The sequence below is a fragment of the Cuculus canorus genome, chromosome 5, assembly GCF_017976375.1.
Source record: "Cuculus canorus isolate bCucCan1 chromosome 5, bCucCan1.pri, whole genome shotgun sequence".
NCBI lineage: Eukaryota > Metazoa > Chordata > Aves > Cuculiformes > Cuculidae > Cuculus > Cuculus canorus.
The window spans coordinates 22,773,754-22,795,713 of record NC_071405.1 but is presented as its reverse complement, the minus strand read 5'-3'; the positions used below and the strand labels follow the sequence as shown (position 1 = coordinate 22,795,713).

General features: G+C 43.5%; 1 protein-coding gene across 10 annotated transcripts in view; it reads left to right on the top strand.

Annotated features, from left to right (window-relative positions):
* Positions 1 to 21,960, top strand: part of FOXN3 (forkhead box N3) — a 212,867-nt gene that overhangs the window by 88,731 nt on the left and 102,176 nt on the right. For all 10 annotated transcript variants that reach the window (XM_054066957.1, XM_054066960.1, XM_054066965.1 and 7 more), the window contains exon 3: positions 17,604 to 17,740. In XM_054066957.1, the coding sequence (XP_053922932.1) occupies positions 17,604 to 17,740 (137 nt within the window). The remainder of the gene's footprint in view (positions 1 to 17,603; positions 17,741 to 21,960) is intronic.

Sequence of the window (21,960 nt, the reverse complement as noted above, 5' to 3'; positions counted from 1 at the left end):
TCTCAAAGTCTGAGTCAAAAGGTATTTAGTTCTGCAGGAATCCCCTCCAAAGATTATATTTATTTATAAGTTTAACTGGAAACAATTTTGTGAGTCTCGCGTAACTCCACCCTTCCTGAAGTATTTTAGGACCAAAGACTTGCAGATGAATATTGTTAAGTAATTCACTGGTGTGCCTGCTTAGCTAAGGTAGGAAGAAATGCATAGTGTGCGGGAGAAATGCACATTTTCAGTCATTAGTTGGGAGAGATGGGAAGTTATAGAGTCAAGATGTGGCCGAGATGGCCAGGAATCAGACAAATGCTGGTGCTCCTAGCCTTGCATGTTTTGTTTTGAAGCCGTCAGATGAGCGTGTCCAAAATGCTTTTTCCTGTTTAGCCAATTAATGTAATGCATTTATTGTTACATAATTACCTCATTGCACCAATTTATTTGGGTTTTCTCTCTCTTACCACCCTTCTCTCCTGGTGAATGTTTTCCCCTTCAGTGCTCAGGGCTAAATATACAAACCTTGCTGCTGTAAAAGAGGGCAGATTTGTTTTTTACAATTTTATATGAAGTTCTAATACTTTCTAGACTTTTGGCTGCACAATGGCGAAGGAGGAAAGAAGCTGTCATAGAGACAAATTGCACAGGAGACTCGGTATGATGCTAGCTCTCAGCTACTGAGACAAATGGGATTTTATTGTTCAGGCTTTACCTCCTTTTCTGCTTAAATTCATTTGTTTTTTTACCTGTCTGTATATGTCAGTGTGTATATAAGAAATATTTTATATATAAAAAACATTAGATAGTCATATTGTTTTTTAGATCATCCAAACACCATTAAGGTAAAATAGAAGCAAAAAGTAGTATGGATTTGAGTTGTCAGACAACGCTTTTTATCTGCTTGCATCTGTGTGCTAGGAAAGCAAGAGGCTGTCAAAGTCATACATCTCTGCAAAATTTCCTTAGGACAGATGTGTTCTGTTGCCACAACTGGTTACCAATTAGTCTAAACAGATCACTCTAAATTAAGAGTTTAACTAACTTAAACTGATGCTCTTGCTTTTTCCAAAACAAACCAACACTTAAATCAGTAAAACACCTCAATTTTGATGATTTTTTTCGTTCTTTTGGGTTTTGCTAAAACACCTGTAAGACTTCACTGCCTTTTGGGCAGTGCTGCTTTTGTTCAGAGGAATAGTTCCTTGTTGTTGGCTTAGCATGTCCACTTTGTGTCATTTGCTGTTGCTTTTAGAGCTGAGTGATTCTGAATTTGGAAAAACAGAAATGTAATTATGAACCTCTCTATTAAGAGACAGGCTTTGCTGTCATTCTTGTTTCAGAAAAAAAAAATGCAAAATTTTCATTTAGAAGGCTTTGTTTTTAATTATAGTATTGAAATTGTAGGAAAGAGCTTGTTCCTCGTCCTGTTTTTCTGCCGACGTGAGAAAAAAAGGGAAAATGTCCTCCCCTCAGCTAAAATACTTGCATTATTTTAGTTTCAAAGTAAACATGCTTATGATTCAACCACTTTTGCTAATTGCCATCTGCTCCTTCAGCAGCACTTGAGTCCCACTCACCCTTTCAGTGTCTAGTGTGCCAAAAATGCATGTGCCTGGGCTTAGGCTGATGGGACAAGAGTCTGTGTCTTAATTATGATAGGATTATCCACTTCTGTGCCACAGCAACTTCGATATATTTCCCTCGCAATTTGTAAAACAGGATTCACAAACGAGCTGTTGGATTTGCACTCTGAATCTTTAATTTAGACATACATTACTGACGAAGCAAGTTCTTCCCCTTTTAAACTCTTGGATTTTTTTTTTCTGTTTTGACTGTTTATTGATTGCTGTTGTTTGGCAGTGCACTAAAGAATAAAATGGTTCCAGAGCTGGTTTAAACGTCGTTACAGTCCACACCATGTGGACGGCGAGGGAAACGAGCGGACAACTCAGTGTGAGTGATAAAGCAAGCTTCGACTTTATTCAAAATCAGCCCGGATTATATACCCTAACATTCAAAAGATGCTTTGTGCTTTATAATTTGTTACACCTTATACATGATTAGTTACTTAAAACTATTTGTTCTCTATTGATTCATTGTCCTTTGTTAATTCATTAATACTATGTTGCTACTTCGAGTCTCGTTTATCTACTTGCAGTTATATCACAGTTGCAGCTGGGCTTGGTGCTCCATCCTGTTCCCTTGGGAAAGACTCACTTGTCCTTCAGAAGTTTCTTCTTAGAGATTCCTCCTTGTATGCCTTCTTGTTCTTTCAGTCCATATCTTCACTCAAAATTTAACAAGGTTTCCACTTACACAATACGTGTCTCACAAAGCTTTTCTGTTAAATCATGTCCTTGTTCACTTAACCATTCCTCGATCCATTTTTCAACATTCTCATGCCCTTTTTCACTTAACCATTTCCCAACAACACCACGTGTAGCCTCAGCCTTCTCGCAACGTACAGAGATGTGCTTTTGTTTAGAAAGGGAGGTAATTCTGTAACTGCTGAAATACGTTCTATGTATTTGTGTGGTGTAGCTTTTAAGTTAGACCATCAGCATCTAGGGGGGTGCGTGTGTAATCATATGAATGGATATGAGAAGGAGAGGGGGAGCTATGTATGTAGAGATTCAGGCCTTAGAATTATACAAAATTGGCTTAAAACTCATATTGTCCTTTAAAATAATGGGAAGGAGGTGGGTCCCTTAGTTTAGACCCTTTAAGATCTTTAGCAAGTTCTTTTACAGAAGTGAAGACAACTGGAAGCATTTGGGTTTGCCCCCTCCTCCTCATGATTTTCTAATAGAAGCACCTAGAATCCAAGTGTGCTGACAGTGCTATGAACCAGCAATATTAAATCCATATTCTGGAGGTTATGATAAAGCTGTAATCTGTCAAGTTTCTCTCGAACTCTCTTGTCGGTGGTGTGTTCAGTGTTGCCCTGGAGAGTCTTTCGCAAGGAAAAAACAGCAATTACAATAATCCTTTTCTGCACAGTGCAGATTTTGTCAGTATTTGTGGTCACTGGGTGTGACTATGAGGAGAAGGAGGACCCTTTGGGGGATGCCAGCCCTCTTCCACATGCTGGCTTTATCTGGCTTCCTTTTGTGGGGCTAGCAATGGTGGATTTTCATATCACCAGCATGCTCCAAGGCTGGTTACTGTTTTTTGACAGGACTTGGTACATTATGCAGCTCTGACAGGTCATATTGCTGCTGTCAAAAGTTTTCCATCTTCAGTAGGAGAAATGGAGTCAATTACAGGGTGTCCCTTCATTCTTGCTCAGTCTTTGGGTAGGGCCTTCAGCACTTTGGTTCTCACTTTCTATCTATGCATTTTTCTCTGATGGGGAGTTTGTATGTTATTTTTGGTTGCTTTTTGTTCAGGTATTAATTTTCAATTGCTATTATGTTTTTTCCTCTCCTAGTTTTTAGTTCTCTCTTTTCTCACTTGCATCATCTAGAAATGGAGCCATTCATAAACATCTGTCTGAGAAACACGTGGCGGGGCAAATGCTTTAAATCATTGTTGCACTGTGCTGAAAGAAAATTTGCATTTTGGAAAAGAAAAAGAGTTGCAACCTTTTTTGAAGAAGGATTTTCCTTTGTAAACCCTCTCCTATTTTTGGTGTGTCAAATATGAAGACTTCCTGTGTGAAACTGATAGAGAAAAAGATCACAGGAGACCTGGAGCAGTGACATGGGTCGCAGCAGGCCTGTTTGCATGTTACCTGTGTTGTCAAAATAGCCTTGCTTTGACATCCATAAATGAGAATTTCTTTTCCTTTAGATGATAGACCTGTTCAAAGGCATATTTGATCATGAATAATCTGGAGGAAAACAATTTTCCATCCTTCTGAGAATATTATACATCATCTCCTCCTTGTTACTTCTGAACTCTTCACAACATCAAAATCTGATGCCGGGCGAGTTATCAATTTTCATTACTGTAGTATGCTCAGAAATTGTTTCTCCTCGTTTCCTTCCACTTCAGGCACGTTTAGTCAAATAAGTACATACACTGATGTTTAATCACTGAGCACTAATCACTGTTCTGCAATATTGATCAGCAGACTTTTTGCATACAATGATCAGAATGAGTAATAGCTTGCCAGTAAACACCAAGGACTGGGAGAGTGAAGAAGGTGAGTTAGCCCAATGTAGCAGCTGATACAGCTTTTCTAATTCCCAGAGGTTTCTAGACTCTATCAAACAGTGTTGTCTTCTCTTCTTCCCCTCCTCTGCTCCAAGCTCTGTTTTTCTTGTTCTCATGTTCAAGCCAAGCAGTAATCCTTCCTTTCTAACAATGTGTATTTCCACAGGTGCCTCAGTGTCTCTTTTCTCAGGGCTGCTGGGACTGCTGAGATTGTCCACATTCTCACTGACCTGAGGAGCCTCTCATTTCTGCACCTCCTCCTCCCAGTACACTCAGAGCTGGGGGCTGTCTGTGAATGTTGCACTTGAAAACGGCTGCTTGCAAGATAATTCAGTTAAAAAGAGACCAGGGAAAACCCAAGTAGGCAGGGCTGTGGTGTGTGGATTGAAAGAGTTTTTTCCCCCACCCCTTCCTCCCACTCTTTCCTTAGTGGGTAAAAGACCCGGTCTATGCCTGAACTTGCTATTCTGAATAACCTCTTGTCTGCACACAGCAACTGATGCTCACATCCTGTTTGCTACCAGCTTAGCCGAAAGTACACACTGAAGAGTGACATTTCTATTTCTGTTGTCTTTGTTTCAGAGAGTTTGCAGGCTGGCTCTCTTTTGCTGCCTCGGTCATGGGCTTTTTGATTCTCTTCTGTGAATTTGAGGAAACCCACTCTTCCTTTGCTTTTTGTACGAAATAACAAAATTACTGTGGGGTTTGGAATAGCATCTGGAAAAATGAAGTGGGCTTTAAACAGAGAAAGAATCTATATTGAGTCAGGATCCTTAAGTAGTTAGACTTTTATGCTCTGCTAATACAGTACAACTCTGCCTAGGAAATGACATGAATAAACCTATGATTCCTATTCTTGCCAAGTTGTAGGTTTTGATCAGGAAGTTGCTAGCTTCCTTGGAAAAAAATTAGACTTAAATATTCATTTTTTTGTTTTAAATCCACGCACCAGTGAGTGTACGTCTTATTTCTCTAATGTAATCACTTTGCCATGTTTAATAAACTATCTGCACACTTTCAAATCTGTTTTACTGGTGGAGGTGCTTAGGGAAGCTGAAATGCAGTATTAATTATCCACTCTAAAATATGCTTGATTGAGTGGCTCATGCTGGAGGAGTTCTTCATGCCAAGCTTTGTAGCATCTGCTGCTTTTAGTGTTTTCCTAGTTGCAACCCATGAACCTGTGCTTGTAAAAATACAGGCAACTAAAAAAACCAAGGCAACAAGAAAATAATTATAATTGTCAAATCTATTTTTGAGAAGCTGTGTGGAGGAAAAAAATAGAGGAAGTCTTCTTACAGTTTTAATGAATCTGACTGTGAATAAAACTTTGAAAGCTAAGCAGCTTCGTCTCTCCTTACTGTTTTTACAAGCCTGTGTTTCTACAGCAAACTTAAAATAAAAACAGGAGGAAATGTAAGCACATCCGAATTAATTGCTCTCACAATGAGAAGTTCCTGTATTGTTCCTTTTAACTTACTCCACCTTGAAGATGACTTGGATGAGACACAACGTAGCTTGGTTTCTTGCCCTGCCACTGCATCCTTCTGCTGGGGACAATTTCTCACCTGCTTCCCCCTCCCAACCTTTGCGGTTAGGGTGCTCTTCCCCCTCAGCTGGGTGCAGGCTGGTGACATAGCCTGTGGGGGAAGGAAGGGGACTGGGCTTGCTCCCTGTGTGACCAGGGTGGGAGGGCATGCTGTGCTTAACCCACGTGCAGTGGTGTCTTGTGCTTGTGGTAACACCATAGTCCTGGCTGTCCCCGGCTCTGGTGGGCTGGGGCATGTTGCCAGCTGCAGTGGGAAGAGCCTTTATGCTTTTCTGTGTAGGTGGACTGTAGGGCAGTTGCTGGAGGAGACAAAAGTTACACCTAGGATCAGGAGAGGGTGCTTTTTTGTGACCTGTGATGCAGTAGTAGGTAAGGGTAGGCAGGTGGCTTACAAGCCTGCTCCCTGTCTATGCCTGCGTATATAATTCCCTTGCAATCTTGAGGCTAGATGGTGTGCCAGAAGGCTTTAGTGCAATTGAGATGCCTTGGTGCTTTTCCCAGGAAGGCTTTTGTAGCCAGCTCTCCAGAAGATGTGGGAGGAGGGAAGATGTGGGAGGAGGTTGGTGCTGAAGGTGGTGTTGCTCTTCCTCCACAGGAAAGCCTGTCGGGGACTTGCTGTTCTCTCTCTCTGGCTGCGTGTGGGACTCAGTGATATGGCTCTCAGGCTGGGTTTCTTGTTTGTTTTATTATTGCAATAAAAACAAGATGCCAAATCCCATCAGGGGAGTGAAGCCCTCTCCCGCATGCACTGCAGTCTTAGTCCTGCCAGGCTGCCCAGTGTCTTAAGAGGAAGTGCACTAGCTCAAGTGGCTGCGTTTTGACCTCCCTGCGGGAGGCCTGTTTGCTGCTGGAGTTAAACTGGTCCTGCCCTGCTTATCCTTCGTTGCAGAGCCATTGCTTGGATCCCTTACTGATTAATTTAGGAAGCATTTCTCCAGAGCCTCATGGCAGTACGTGGCCTTCGGGAGAGAAAAGGATTGGCATGCATTGCTTGCAAAGGTACCAAGTCACTGTGAAGAGTTTTTTGAAGTCTGTGAGGTTTGGGCTTGTGACCTTGGCAATGGTGTTCCTGAAGCCAGGCCCTGCCCTGGCAAGTTTATGCTGGTTTGTGCTGTGTGAGTGAGGTAAAGGCTTCAAATATAGTCCAGAAGCTGCCTCATTTTGGAAGATGTTTGCAGTACAGGAGGGTGTTTAGTTTGCTTTTTGGGGTTTCGTTCAACCATAAGAAAGAGGAAAGGGAAAGAGAAAGCATAGTAAAATATAAATATATCTGAGCTTGTGTGCAGGAGGATGTTTTCTCTTCAATGTGTGCCTGTTGCAGGTGATGGGGACCTGCTGGGGCTGTGGAGCAGAGGCTTTGTTTCTCTAAAGAGTCTAGGGACACTTGGAAACCCCCCACACAGGCAGCCTTTCAAACAATTTATCAAAGTGCCTGCTTTTCCCCTGCAATCCATAGCTTAAACCAATATTAAATACTAAGTAAGGAAAACCCCTACATTAAATAAACAGTTATAGGGGAAAATAGTGCAAATCCATTAGCTTTTGTCAGGTTTTCCTTATTACTATTTTTATTTGTCACTGCTAATGGATTTAGTGCAACCTACTCCCTCCCACACTTCTCTACTAGCTGTTAACCCCTTCCCCTGGAAATTCACTCACTATCTCATTTTCATTACTACACTAGTAGGCAAAAAATGACCTGCAAACCTTTAGCAGATTTGTGTTGAATAATTTTTTTAATATCTGTGGAGTGAAAGGTTGTGTTTTAAAATTGTCACTAGATCTTCATATACGATGTAACTATATGTTTGTATGAAAAGGCAGTTTGTATTTTTTTCCAGTTTTATAATCTAGTTATCACAAAGAGTATCGGATCGCCAGTGAGTTTTTAATGAGTACCCCTCTGACATCAAATTAGCACATCCCTCTGAATGTGCTGCTGGTCTGGAGTCTCTGGGATTTTTTTCTTTGCCATTGACTTTTTAGATGACATTTTTTATTCTTTTGTTTCTTTGTCCCCTCAGTTTTCTTTTCATTAGAGTAGGGATTATAACATTTCCCATGTATACACAGGAATTCTATAGGCTGAAACAGCATTATTAATGCTGTTTGCTACCTGTCTCCCTTAAGTATGCTGTGTGACAGCCCATCACTCTGACAGGCTTGTCTTCTGGGCTCTCCTGCCTTCCCAGCCCAGTCTCCCTGCATCTGTTTGATCTTGCACTTTGTTCCTCCCTAGCAGTGTCACAGCCTGTCTTCTTCAGCCCTCGAACTTCATCTAGCCTGAGGAGGTTTCGGGGACGTCTCGGGTTGCTAGGCACTAGCATGAAACAACACGCTGCTACTTTATCTAAGAGCCAGGCATTGTTTAAGGGCAGTTAACAACACTGCTTTTTTCAGCTGCTTGTAGGATTTCCATATGGCAGCCTAACAGCTTTATAGGGTGGCTTGCTATAAACTCAACAAGGCGGTATTTAAGAGACTGAATGTGACTTGGAGTTTGGTGACATAATGCAACACCTCCTGAGCCTGTTGTAGGAGTCATTTTATGGTGAGAGCAGAGGGAAGCTAATGTGGTGCAGCAGATCCACTGCAGGCTGTAGGTAGTAGTATTGTGTGAGCTCACCTTTATAAATTGGCATACAGGTTAGCTGGAGGAGGAGGGGACCAGCTGTGCCCATGGTGTCATCTGGCAGTGGGTCACTGTGACTAAAATAATGACACAGAACCATTCCGGACCCAGTGCTGAAGTGTCCCTTGTGGAACCAGGATCTTGGACTGTGGGGGCATGCCTTGTGTTGGTAGTCTCTGGTGGCAACTTGGACTTGCTGGGTGTCTAGGTCATGCACTAGAAGATGTTTCTGACTTCCCTGTAGTTAAGAGGGACAGTGCCAAGGTAGAAAATTGCTTAAAAGCCCATGAATGCCTTCATTTGTGTAAAACCTGAGCTGTCTGTGTAGTCACTCCTCTGTTCTCTCTCAGCCATTGCCGTGAGGTGTTACCGGCTCCTTCTTTGCCCCACTTGTGGCAGGTAGACAAGTCCTGTGGCTGTACGTGTGGGACGCTTTTTTGGGATTTGAGTGGGAGCACCACCAAAGGGAGCAGGGCCCTCCTCACAAAGCGACCCTTCCCTCTGATGGCTCACAGAAGTCCAAAGGTACAAAGAAAACTTATATCTTGTGCTGGTGACACTTGAACTCCTTTAACATTGGAAGACCACTGGAACTGAAATAACTAGCATTTTTTCCACACCTGGTTTCCTGTTTGGTTTGGAGCTTTTGTTTTGTTTAATTTTGAGTCTAAGTAGTCCTTTTGCACTGTGATCATACTTCTCATTCTCGGTGGAGTTACTTATCCATGCACGTCTCTGGTTGGAAGGGCAGTGCCCATTCTGTAACCGAAAGGACACCTGAGATAGGAGTTGGCTAATGGCCCTCTGCACCTTGCAGCAGAATCAAGCCACTTCCCTAAAGGCAGGTCAGGGGGTTAAGAGGTTGATGGCTGTGTTAGTGTTCACCGTAGTTCATTGAGCAAATGGGCTAAAATATTGAGAGATAAAAACAGAGGCTTGGACTTAAATGATTTGAGCTAATGGATGTTTTCACTTGGAGCAAAATAAGATTAAAAAGCTCCCCAAGCTTTTGTTTTCTTGAGAAAAGCCAGTGTTTTCTTGATGCAAGTAGTTTACTTGAGGTTGAGTGCTATGCTCCAGCAAGCCTTTCCGTCAAACCTTTAATTTCATGCATTAAATAAGCATATATTTATGGTCATGTAATTGTGTTTTAGCTAGTCAAAACTCTTTTTGAGCTTTGTGCTTGAGCTGAGCTGTGACTGCTGGCTTACTGAGGAAGGAGCTGAAAACACAGAAGTGGGTGTGAGGGTTTTGTTACCTTGCATGCAAATACTACTTTAGTTTTCCCTTGATGTGAAGCTGTCATGTAATGTTGCCAAACTTTCCTTGGAAGGGAAGGGGAAGTTTCTAACTCTTCTAACTTCATAGGTAGGGGGTATTTTGAGTGAGGGATTCTGAAAATGAAACACTTACCATGCAGTTGTTCCTGTCATTAAAACTGCTGTTAAGGTCTATAGTGCAGTTCTTTAAAACTGGCCTTCTAGAATTGCAAGAGTCTGTGCTAGAAATGTTGGTAGAGGATGAAGAAAATCTACCCTTACAGTGCATTAAGAGTTATTTGTAATTTCTATGTGAGATTACAGTGGATCTAAGAAATGTGTTTTGTAATAATAGCAGTCATTGACCGTGGCCTTGTTTTTTTTCCTTTAAGAATTCCTTAGTAGTTGTATTTCTTCTTTTTTTTTAAACTAGCTGACTTGAGGTAATTCAAATGTTCTGTTTGTGTCTTCCTGCAAGTTACTTCATTTGTTTATAAAAAGGAAAACTAGAGAACCCAGCAGCCTCATCTGAAAGGTAGATAGCTGCTAAGGAGCAAAAAGGTTTACTATGACATGTGAGTTCTCATGAAAACTATTTAGAACTGGAGGACCAATGAAGCAGAGCAAGCACAGTATGTCTGTCTTGATAACCTGAAATACTGATAAGTAAAGGTAACCAACAGAGTTTTAAACAGACCAGCAGACCAACTTCAGCATCTTGATCTTAAGTCTTCCTGAGCATTTGCCAGCTAAAGTTTAAAACTTGTTATATAGTATCTTTCCGCAATTTTGATACTAGTATGCTAATTTTGCCCTATTTAAATGAAGGACTGCAAGTCTGAGTTGGTCCTGCTTTAGCAGTGATGCTGTTCATTTAGAGGAGGGCGATATTAACGTGAGGGGTGGATAGCTGAACTGAAAAAGTACAGCACATTCTTCTCGGCGTCACTGTCTGCGAGTGAATAGCATAGAGCTGGCCTTTGAGTCATGTTCCTGGTTGCACAAGTTCTCTTTGGATACGGAAAAGTCCCTCTGCCTGAATCAACATGGCATCTGTGGTCACAGTAGACTTGCATTCTCTAGTCTCAGGAAATTTTGTAATCCTGAGCCACTCATTTCCCACAGTGTCTGCACGTTTACAAACCTTCAGAAGTAGTGGTGTATTTGGTGAAGGATGTGTAATGTATGTTGTATTGTGGGATACTTTTTAAGTTACTTGGCAAGCATCTCTGTGTAGTGCAAGAAAGTTGTTTAATCAAGTCATTTTCCCCTGAGGGTGGATTTTGGAGTGATTATTGTGTTCCTCTTGAGGCATTTTAGAGCTAGACAGGGTGTCATGGGGTGCCACTCAGCAAGTATTTTACTTCCCTTCCTTCTGGCTCTCCGTCTTCTCGCAAAAATCCCTCATGTTTCCTATAAAATAGATTTTTTTTTTCATAAGTTGAGAAGAGGGGAATTTTGTTTAGAAGGAATATTTGATGTTAGCTTGCTGTCCTGGGAACCAACCAGAAACCTGTTTTAGTGAAGGTTTCAAAACTGCTCTGTTTTAGGTGACTGCAGTGTCCGTTGGTGAGTGAAATACTCTTCTCTACTCATGGGTAGAAGTTTCTATCGTGCTTGTTCTCTTGGGACGTTGTCCTTGCTGCCTAACAGCCCTGGCTGTGCCCTTGCCACCTTCGAAAGGTTTTGTACACAGTGGTCAGCAGTGGCTGTGAACAGAACTTTGTGCTTACGGATTAGATGTGATGGATACATAAAAGTTGAGAAGCATTGTTCTAGCTGATACTTTGTGCACAGAAATATATTCTGCTCTAAATTAGTTTTTCAGATTCTGGTGCTGGCTGTAGTTACTTAAGTGGTTGTTGTAAATTCTGTGTTGATGTCATGGATAGTTCTGTCATCCAGTTCTTTGAAATTTGCATTTCAGAAACTGATTCACTAAAGCTCGACCCTAGAGAAATACTCTGCGCTCCCGTGGCATACTTGTGGACGCCTATAGAAGCCGTACAGCACTCCCACGGATAAACTTGTGGACAAATCCCATGTGAAGGGTTTTCTTCAGGCCTGCTGTTGCAGGGTAACTGGGCGCAAGGAACTCAAAATAAATATTTCTTTGGAGTAGGAACCTTTGATACCCAGTAATCTCTCCACTATTACTTGCAAAGAGGTCATTTGCTGTAACAGTAGTGGGTTTCATCCGTGCTGAGAGCAAGCCCTTACAACAGTAATGGTGAATGCTGACACCAAAAGGTTCCTCATCACTGCAAAAAGTGTCATTAGTGTTATTTGCAGGTCCTGTGTTGTCTGCTGCAACAACTTACACTGAGCTTGGCAGGGATTAATAAGTTACAGTGGTATGATTTCAAGATTTAATAGCTTGGGACTGCAGATGCTAGTTGGAAATGCCTTTTTTTCGAGTAATAGGAAACTTTTACTCTTTTCTGCTTGTTTTTACAGTTCCTGAAGCACCCCTGTAACCAACCAGGCAGAGATCTCAAAGGCGGTGTGCATCTACAGCACTTCAGCCTCAGTAGCTGCTAAGCACCTGATTCATACTGCTGACAGTTTTTGTTCAGGGGAGTCTAGCCCTGGCCACTCATCCCCTCCTGCTTTGGTAGTGGAGAACAAAAAGGACAGGTCTACTCAGTGGGGAGTTGCTGGCTTGGATTTGGTTTTGTTTGCTCATTTAAAGTAGCAAGGTCCTTAACTCAAAGATTCCAGTTTTAATAATTCTCAGCTTGGTGGTGCAGCTTGAATGCCTGTGCAGAACTAAGGAGTTACCCACACGCTTGTGGGTCTCTCATTTCAGTTCCTCTCCTCCCAGCCTACCCAGCTTCCCCTGGCCCCCATTAATCCCTGCCCAGCATCTCTCTATCTCACTCTCCCATGTATGCCTGTTCTCTGTCACACCGGTTTTCCCAGTCCTTTTCTGAGCTGCTTTGTGTCTAGGCAGAGACACTGTTTTCCTTTCTCGGTGTGCAGTTCCAAGAGAGGCATTGGGGTGTCACCGTGGCTCTTGCTGCAGCGGGGGAGAGCTCCCATTCACCTCCCTAGCTTCCTACATCCACCTCTGGCTTTGCAGCAGCACTGGGTGCTCATCAGACCCTTCATGTGAGTCAGCTTAATGAGTTTAAATTACATAAAATTGTGCCAGCAAAATAGTTTTCTTCTAGGAAAATGACTGAAATGGGCTTGTGTAAGAAGGGCTGGGCACGTGCAGGGAGAACAGTGCAGCAAGGACCAGGGAAGCAGCAGTCAAGCAGCTTAGACCCCTCCATCTACTACATCACTTTTGGGGGATGTTCCCTCAGAGGTCTCTTCCCTTAGGGACCCTCTTGGTGGTGATGCTGCTATGAGAGATGTGGGTGCCTGGAGCAGCTCCTGCCTGGGTTCAGTGCAGTCCCCCGCAGATTCAAAGCAAATGTGTAACCAGAACTTCATAAGGCATGGTTTGCAATTGCCAGTGTCCCTCTGAGCACATGTTCTGTTTTTAACCCCAGCTGGCAACTAGGACCATGTGGCTGCTCTGCTCCTCCTCCCACTTTGGGATGGGGAGGAGAGTAGAGAGAAAAAGGAAAGCTTGTGGGTTGAGATAAAGACAGTTTAACAGGACAACAAAGGAAGGGAGAATGAGGATGATAATAATAATAGAGTATGCAAAACAAATAATGCGCAATAAATTGCTCACTGCCCAACGACTGATACCCAGCTAGTCCCAAGAAGTGATCACCGAGCAGTGAACTCTGTTCCCTGGCCAACTTTGCATCTATATACTGCTTATATAGTATATAGTATATATAGTTATATAGTACTGAATATCTCTTTGGCCAGCTTGGGTCAGCTGTGTGGCTGAAGCCTGGCTTCTCCTGGCTTCTCGTGCACCTGTACACTTGCAAAACATGGGAAACTGGAAAAGTCTTTCATTTCTTAGCAAGAATGAGAAACATCAGTGTAGTATCAACACTCTTCTTATACCAAATCTAAGACCTAGCAGCTGCTGGAAAGAAAATTAACTTTATCCAAGCTGAGCATAAACATCACCTGGCAACAACTAAAACAATATGTGTTACCAACTTTGTTCTCACACTAAATCCAAAACACAGCAGGTACTGGGAACAAAACGAACTCTGTCCCAGCTGAAACCAGGATAGCCCGTGTGTTTTGCAGATACTGTATCTGCTCTCGTCCTAGAGCTTTATTTTAGGCAGACTGTTAGTATGGCAATGAAAAGAATAACCCTGGAAAACAGTTGCATTCCTAACACATTTCAAGTCTGTGCTAAAATAACCAGGGAACAAAATTCCTCAACTAAACATTTCTTTTCCCAGCCATTGGTCTTCGAAAGAGCTCAGTGCACAAGTTTTTTAATTGAGCTTTGGGCAGGTGGTAGGTGAGATGTAAGGTCAGGCAGCAAGTTGTGAGCTATATGGAAGCAGAATCCTTACATTGAGGAGTTTTAGTAGTGGATGATGCTGTTATCCCAACAAACAACTGAAAGAGCTGGCAAACAGCATTTTAATTATTTTATTTTTTAAATGTGGAACTTTTTTCCAATTCTATTGAAAGATGGCCAAACTTTTCTGTCTGGATCTTAATAGGCTGTGTGAAGTAGGATTTTAAAGCTTTTATATGCAGTCCATTTGGAAAAAAAAGTAGCTGGACACTGAGCATATTGTCTACCTTTCCATGGCAATGCGCTGGTTTCAGTTGTTGGGAGGGAATCAGATTTGTGTATTTGAGATATGAGAAACAGCAAATGAATGAATATGTTGAGATTTAGTACACAATAAAGTTCAAGAAAAAGGCGTATGATCTTCTTAATAGAAAAGATAATTGGGAGGTTTTTTAGTTTTCAGTATAAAGTATTTGGTATTCAGTCGTAAACTTTAATGGAGTAACTCCTACACGTTGCTTTCTCTCTCTGTTAGTAGCTCTGAAATAGCTCACCTGCAACTGTAGTCTGCTCTTGACCAAGGTGAAGGTGACCTGTAGTAATGCTCCCCTTGCTTTTAATAACCTTAAACATGAACGCAGAAGCCTCTGATCAGCAGGAGGGAGGGAGGGAGGGAGGTGTCTGTGCCTGGTGCTGCGAGGAGGCACCTTGTCGGGAGGTCTGAAAGCACTCCAGTGCTGAGGTGATCAGGGGCTCTTATCCACTCCTCGCTCACTTGTTGCCTGGGAGACAAATGTAATCCAGGAATTTTTTTTTTCACTTTCTTGCTGGTTTTTGTTTGGAGCCACTGTTGACTTTTGGCTTGGAGGAGGTAGTGAAGCAGCACGTGTGCCAATTGTCATAAGATGGAAATTAATAACTAATCTATGGGTCTGAGTTCCAATGACTTCCTTTCCCGTGATTGGTCTGTATATGGGAACACTAGTGACACATCTAAACAGACAGTAAACAAAGCTCTTCACACCTCCACCAGTCAAGAAGGATTCTTAAACAGATGATACTTAAGTTTTCTTTTTATTTCTGCTCTCTTAACGTGATTGTGGAAAAAAACAAAAGTAACTACCTTAAAAAAAAAGAAGTTTGCATGGCTGGAGAGTTTTACCTTAAATTGTGTTTGTTTCTGCTGCTATATTATAAGTCAGTGCAGTTGCAGTGAAAGATATAGCACATCTGCCTTCCCAGTGTTTCTTTGAACAAGGAGTATAGTTCTTAATACTTTTTCTGCAAGTTTCTCTTTATCAGCTAGATTGGTTTTGGCTTTTGCAAGCATATGGGCAAGCCAAACAAATTTAGCTTAAGAGTAACAAAAGGTTTTGAAGTTACTCTTCAGTAATGACTTCATCCTGTAAAGCCTCAACTTGAACTAACTGTGATGGTTCTTGGGGGGTAATCTCTTCAGACAGATGAAAAGTCTGCCTTGGGAAGTAAATGAATAAATGGAGAATGTTGGAAACAATATGTTGTGTTCCAGCAAGTACAAATAAGGTAGATGGTATTTTAGTTTTCTTCTAAGCTTATCCCATGCTGTAAGGAGTGAGGAATCCAGCAAAGGTTTTTTTTTTTTCCTGAAAAACATTCTTAGTTTTGCACGTTGCTTGCTTAAAAGGAAATTTTATGTTCTTCTTGCTCTGGGTCTTGGATGGAGCATGGAAGTGGAATTTGAGAGGTTTGGATTCTAATTTTGACTCTGTCCTTTACCTAAAAAGTCACTTACTGGGCTTATCATGTCAAGTCTCTGGCTCGTTGTCCCATATTTAAGAGATCTAAACATAACAACCTCCTTTTTGCAAACTGCTTTGAGTATGTGGTGCACAGCTTCCACCATGGACACCAGCAGTGAATCTTGCAGTTAACCTGCTGCAATGCCTTACCAAGAGGAGAGCCGTGGAATGTTGCTTGCTTGCTCTCTCTATCCCCTCAGATCTTGTGCTTTTTGGTCATTCAAGAGCCCTGCTTCACCTTAGGAGCTGGAGGATGTGTCCGTTTGGACTGTTCCATGGCCTTCTGGTAGGGAAACAAGAGGAGAGATGGGATTGAACCCTGCTACCCAGTTCCACCAGAGCAGTGTGCAGAAGATGGTTGCTTCTTTGTCCCCTCCAGCAGATGTGCTTATTTCTGAAAGAAAGCTGTTGTGGCTCCTGCAGGCTGTGCCATCTCCTTTTCTTTCAAGCCAAGTCTCACGTGGTGAACTTGGTGGATGCTCCCACCCAGCCATCCTGTGACATTGGGGAAGACTTTTCTTTGTGTTATCCTGGGTTTTGGGGGGACAATTCAGTGCAGATTTGCTGTCTAAGCTGGAAGGAGGTCTGTAAGCTTTTTGTGTGTTGCAGTGTATACGAAAGAGCCGTCCGTGAGGCAGGGAGAATGCTTAGGAGATGGAAGGGCTCTACAAAGATGACAAATTTTTGAAAGGAAACAAGTGTCTGGGTTTGGTCACCCTTGTGGCTTTAGGAAACAATATCCCGTTTCTGGTGTGATTTGTGTATGTGTGTATTTGTTCTTCAGCACAAGAAACTGAGAGCCTTGCTCCACTGATGGAAGTTGGAGTTGAGAGGAGAAGTGGTCCTGGCTTGAAAAGTGGCTGGAGGCAGTATCACAGCCTCCCGGGCTGGTTCCAGAAAGTATTGACATGTACCGAATTCATATCGTAATGCCCTGAAAGCCTGCCAGTGGCATTCAGACAATAATTAGGATTGGTGTTTGTTTTTTTACGGATGCTCAAGCCAGATGAAGGCTGTTCCTGTGCTCTCATGCTTACACAGTGGAGCCAAGGGAAAGCTGTTGCTGTGTTTGAGAACTTGCATGAAGCAACTCAAAATATCTGCACCCTGACCTCTATTGAACTGAAATTGCACTGCTCGTAACTGATTTTTAGTGTAGTCATCGGACTGACTGCTTGAGTTGCTCCTTATGTCCAGGAAGGGTAATTACAGTAACTGTTGCTTTAACAGATCACAATTTCACAACACCCTTGAATGGTTTAAACTCTGATTATACTGTGGGCTTTTTTGTTGTTGTTTTGGGTGTTTTGAGTATTTTTTTCCTTTAGGGGAGAAAAGATGATTAATTTCCTCTTGTAGTATAATGGCACTGATTTCGTGTGGTTGAAGGATTAAGTCCTTTCATTTTTAAGACAGTTGCTAGGATGTTTAAACCCCTCCTCTTTAGCCTCGTTTCTTGTTAGTGTAACAGCAAAAGGAAAAGAAAATTGCTTTCAAAAAGAATTTACTTTTCTTCAAAGTTTTCATATAACAGTAACTGTAGCTTCTTACTTTTCCAGTATGGGGAAATCACTAGATATTATTAAATTATACTCACTACTAGCAAAGGGGGGAGGGGTGCAACCAAACATTAGTTCTTCCTTTTTCCCCGCAGAATTGTGATCTAAATCATACAGTCACAATGCTTTATTAATGGAACAATAATCTCTGGCAAGTAAACTGCGTTCACTTCTGTCAGACAAACCCCCAAACATGCTGTTTTTCCTGATGACTACTGTAAATACATAAGGCTGTGCCATTAGATCAAGTATGTGATTTTTTTTTACTTCTTTTTTCTTTGCAGAGTATTGGAAAGGGGTCTTTGTGGTGTATAGACCCAGAATATAGACAAAACCTCATTCAGGCTTTGAAAAAGACTCCCTATCACCCATACTCGCATGTGTTCAGTACACCTCCCACCTCTCCTCAGGCATATCAAAGGTAAGAACCAGATGCATTTTATAACTCTATATGTTTTCATCCAGTGTTACCTGTGAATCTTGGGTAAGACATGTAATGTAATTAAGCGATGCCGTTTGGAAGTGTGCTAATGAAGGACGCCTGGGAGTGCTGGCAGCAGCCTAGCCTTGCCCGGTGTGCATCCCCAATGCCTTACCTGCTGTCTCCTGTGTGGAGGCTGCCGGTCCCCTGAGCCAAGCCTGCAGTCCTGCTCCCACATGAGCCACCCAGCTTTTTGGCAAAAGAAGGCCTGGAGTTAAAATGCAAAGGGCTAGCTCCACAGTGCCTGCTCATCCCCTCTGCCATGGGTGAGAGTGCAGAACCCCTGCTCAGAGAGAACGGGCTGAGTTTTTCTCTGGAGAGCCACAGGCCTTGTGTTGCCTGCAGAACTATCAGGTCTGCCTGTGAGCCCTGCGCCTGGGTGACTGAAACAGCCTTTGTTGTAGTTACCTGTTCCCTTCGTTCCCTGCACCTGCCCTTGGCATTACCCCAGCAGGGTGCAGGTATAGCAAAGGCCAGGTTCCTGCCTTGCTCCCGTGGAACAGGCACTGGGTGTGTTTATTTAATTTATCCTGCCTTTGGTTTGGCCGTGGCTGAGGGAGAGAGGGATTCTCCCCTGGTGGGAGGTGTACACCAGGTTCGTCACTGCTGCTTTCTCAGTGCTGCTAATACAGGAATTGCTTTCTTCCCTTTCTGGAAATGTGGCAGCGTGTCATGGCTGGGCCAGAAATGCTGGTCATGGCCAGCACTGCGCTGTTCCTCAAGAAAAAAGAATCATAGAATGGTTTGGGTTGGAAGGGACCTTAAAGATCATCCAGTTCCAACCCCCCTGCCATGGGCAGGAACATCCCACTAGATCAGGCTGCCCAAGGCCCCATCCAGCCTGGCCATCGACACCTCCAGGGATGGGGCATCCACAGCTTCCCTGGGCAACCTGTGCCAGTGCCTCACCACTCTCACAGTGAAGAATTTCTTCCTAGAAATGTCTAGTTTGAATCTTCCCTTCTCCAATTTAAAGCCATTCCCCTTCATCCTGTTACTACAGGCCTTTGTAAAACACCTCTCCCCAGCTTTCTTGTAGCCCCTTCAGGCACTGGAAGGTCGCTATATGGTCTCCTCTGAGGCTTCTCTTCTCCAGGCTGAACAACCCCAACTCTCTCAGCCTGTCCCCATAGCAGAGGTGCTCCAGCCCTCGGATCATCTTTGTAGCCTCCCGTGGACCCGTTCCAATAGCTCCATGTTCTGTTTATGTTGGGGATTCCAGAACTGGACACGTTACGGCGCGGCGGAGTCGGCGGCATCGCCGGGGCTGAGAAGCAGAGGAGGGGGCTGGATGAGCTTTGCCCGGGGCCGGGATGCGAGGCCGGGCAGCGGCGCCGCCCGGTGAGCGTGATGGTCGCCACAGCAACGCGGGCGTCTCCCTGGCAACGCGCGGCCCGGGCAGGGGCCGTGGCGTCACGGGGATGAGGAGGGCGCCGTTGCCGTGGTAACGGCTCATCCCGCGCCGCAGCCACTCCACGACTTCTCGGTACGCCGGGATCCGGCAGCCGGGCTCGGCGGAATTGCAGGCGGTGGATTTGGGTTTTTTTCCCGCCCCAGTGTTTCCCGATTCCCCGCCCCCCCCTCCACCGTTTCGCTGTGAGCGCCTGCAGGAGTTGGGGATTCCCGAGGCAGCAGCTCCAGCCATTCCATCGAGTCTCTCATCTAGAGAAATATTATAGCCCTAGGGAAATATTTTCCCTGATGCTGTCTTTTGGAGGGATTTTTTTCACTTTTACTTGCTTCCAGCTCCCAGCAATCCCACCACTACTGTGTGCTGCAGGAGGTTGGATAACCATTTAAATAAAGACATTTATTTCATAATTTGTGTATTTGAACAAGGCTTGTTTGCAGAGCCTTGCTTTATCATCTCTGCTCCTATTTAAGAGTGTTTTAATTATGCCCCGACAGATCTGTTCAGAAGTTCTCATACGAAGTGAAACTGTAATGCCCATCTAATGTAGAAATGGAGGGATTTTGATCCCTTCTAATCCCTGCAAGCAAAAAGATCCAGCAAATACACGCAGTTGAAGGCAGGAGGATGTCCAATTGGTTTTTTTTTGTACTTGAAGTGAGTGTTTACTGAATGGGTCAGGTTTGCTGGAGCCCCTGTGCAGGTTGCGGGCAGGTGTTGCCTGCAGGAGCTTGTGGATAGATTTTCCAGGTTAGGCTGAAGGAAGCAATGCAGCAATGCTGGTGAAAGTGGTCCTGGCAGGGACAAGCCCTTAGATATGCCCCAGCTGCGTGCTAGGCATCAGGGACCCTGTCACAGAGTGGCTGCCCAGCATCCCTGCGCAGCTGTGTGCTTGTGGCTCTCCCATCCTCACTGCGTGTGGCAAAGGGCACCGGCAGAGCTACGGACTTTGGGCAAAAGTCATAAAATAGGATGGTTTGGGTTGGAAGGGACCTTAACGATCATCCAGTTCTAGCTCCTCTGCCATGGGTGCAAACACCTTCCACTGGATCAGATTGTTCAAAGCCACATCCAGTCCGTTGTTGAATACCTGCAGGGATGTGGCATCCATGACTTCTTGAGGCACTGGAACAGGTTGCCCAGCCACCCTCATTGTGAAGAATTTCTTCCTAAAATCTAATTGAAATCTACCCACTTTCAGTGTAAAACCATTTCCCTTTGTCCTATCCCTGCACTCTCTGATAAAGAGCTATTCCTCATCTTTCCCTTAGGCCCCCTTTAAGCACTGGACTGCTATAAGGTCTCCTCAGAGCTTTCTCTTTTCCAGGCTGAACAAGCCCCAGGTTGTGGTGCCCTCCTCTGTGGTGGGTGGCCAGAAGCTGGTAGCCTGTTTTCATGTGCAGTAGAGGTGTTCTGGCACGGGCCAAGCAGTGTAATGTCAAAGACGGCGTTTTAGAAGAGTGCCTGCTTCTGCCGGTGCCCAGGTGTCACTGGACAGATAGCAAAGCCATCTCCTGAGAGAGGAAGAATGTGAGTGCTAATGAAACACCGCAAATCCCAAAACTGAAAGAGAAACTTCCTTTCCTTGGAAACCTAGGGGTTGTCAGGGCTGCTGCCACACTGCCTGTGCTGCCAAGTGCTTTGAGTCCTCCTTGTAATGACTGCATCATCAAACCAAGAGCTTGTGTGGCGCAGGAGCAAATGAAGCCCAAAGGAGGCCTGGTTTTGTATGGAGAAATTGTGGTCTGGCTGCTATTTTAAGCTGGATATCTTTCATCAGTTCCACTGTCAATTAAAACTTAATCTTCCTATGGTTTTCTAAAATATTTATTTATTCATCAACTACTGACTGGCAAAACATCAACATGAGGCTGGTCTTGGGCCATCAGTGACTGCTGAATTAATTTAATTACACATCAGTAGTTATATGGCAAAATAATTTTTTCAAATCTGTTTCTGAGAGATTCACAAGTTGTTGAATGGTTCCTATGTGTTTGGAAAGACAGGAATCCCATGTGTACGTGATTGCTCTCTCGTGTGTATAAAGACTTTGGTAACGGGTAGAAAATGCAAATCCACTCCACCATCGTCAAATCCCCAGAGCAATACATCGTCATAGTAACAGTTCAAAGGAAATTTTTCTGATGGTAAAGTGTCTAGAAAAAACGCTTGGGTCACATAGGTTTTGCTGTCCATCTGTCTTATGTAACCGAAGCCCCCAACTAAGAGAAGCTGTGTCACGTGGTATTAATGAAATATGTCTGGAACTGGATAATTCACCAACGTTACTCCTGCCTTTAGGAATGGGATTAATGGGAAGAATTACAAGGTTTATAAGGATCAGTTGGTGTGATTCCACAGGGGCAAATTGACCTGTTGCTTGCCTTTATCAGATGTTTTAAAAGAATAGGGATATGCAAACGAATCACATGTTCTGTTTAGTATCTGCTTAAGCAGCTTAGGGGTGAATTGGGCACAGAGTGGAGGAACGTTTTGTAAAAATATCCCGGGCGAGATGGTCGCTGAACAGACAAATTCTCGTTTTCTGAGCAGAGTTAATTACATCAGATAATTTAGTTTTACAACTTCACTACAGCCTCCTGCATTAACGTAATAGGGAGTACATTTATGAAGGAGTCATGATGCAAACCCACACATTTGGATGTCTGAGGCAGTGTTATACCAGTATAATTTGATATTGGGTGTATGGTTAAAGCAGGAAGTTTGGATTGCATTAGACTCCATCTAT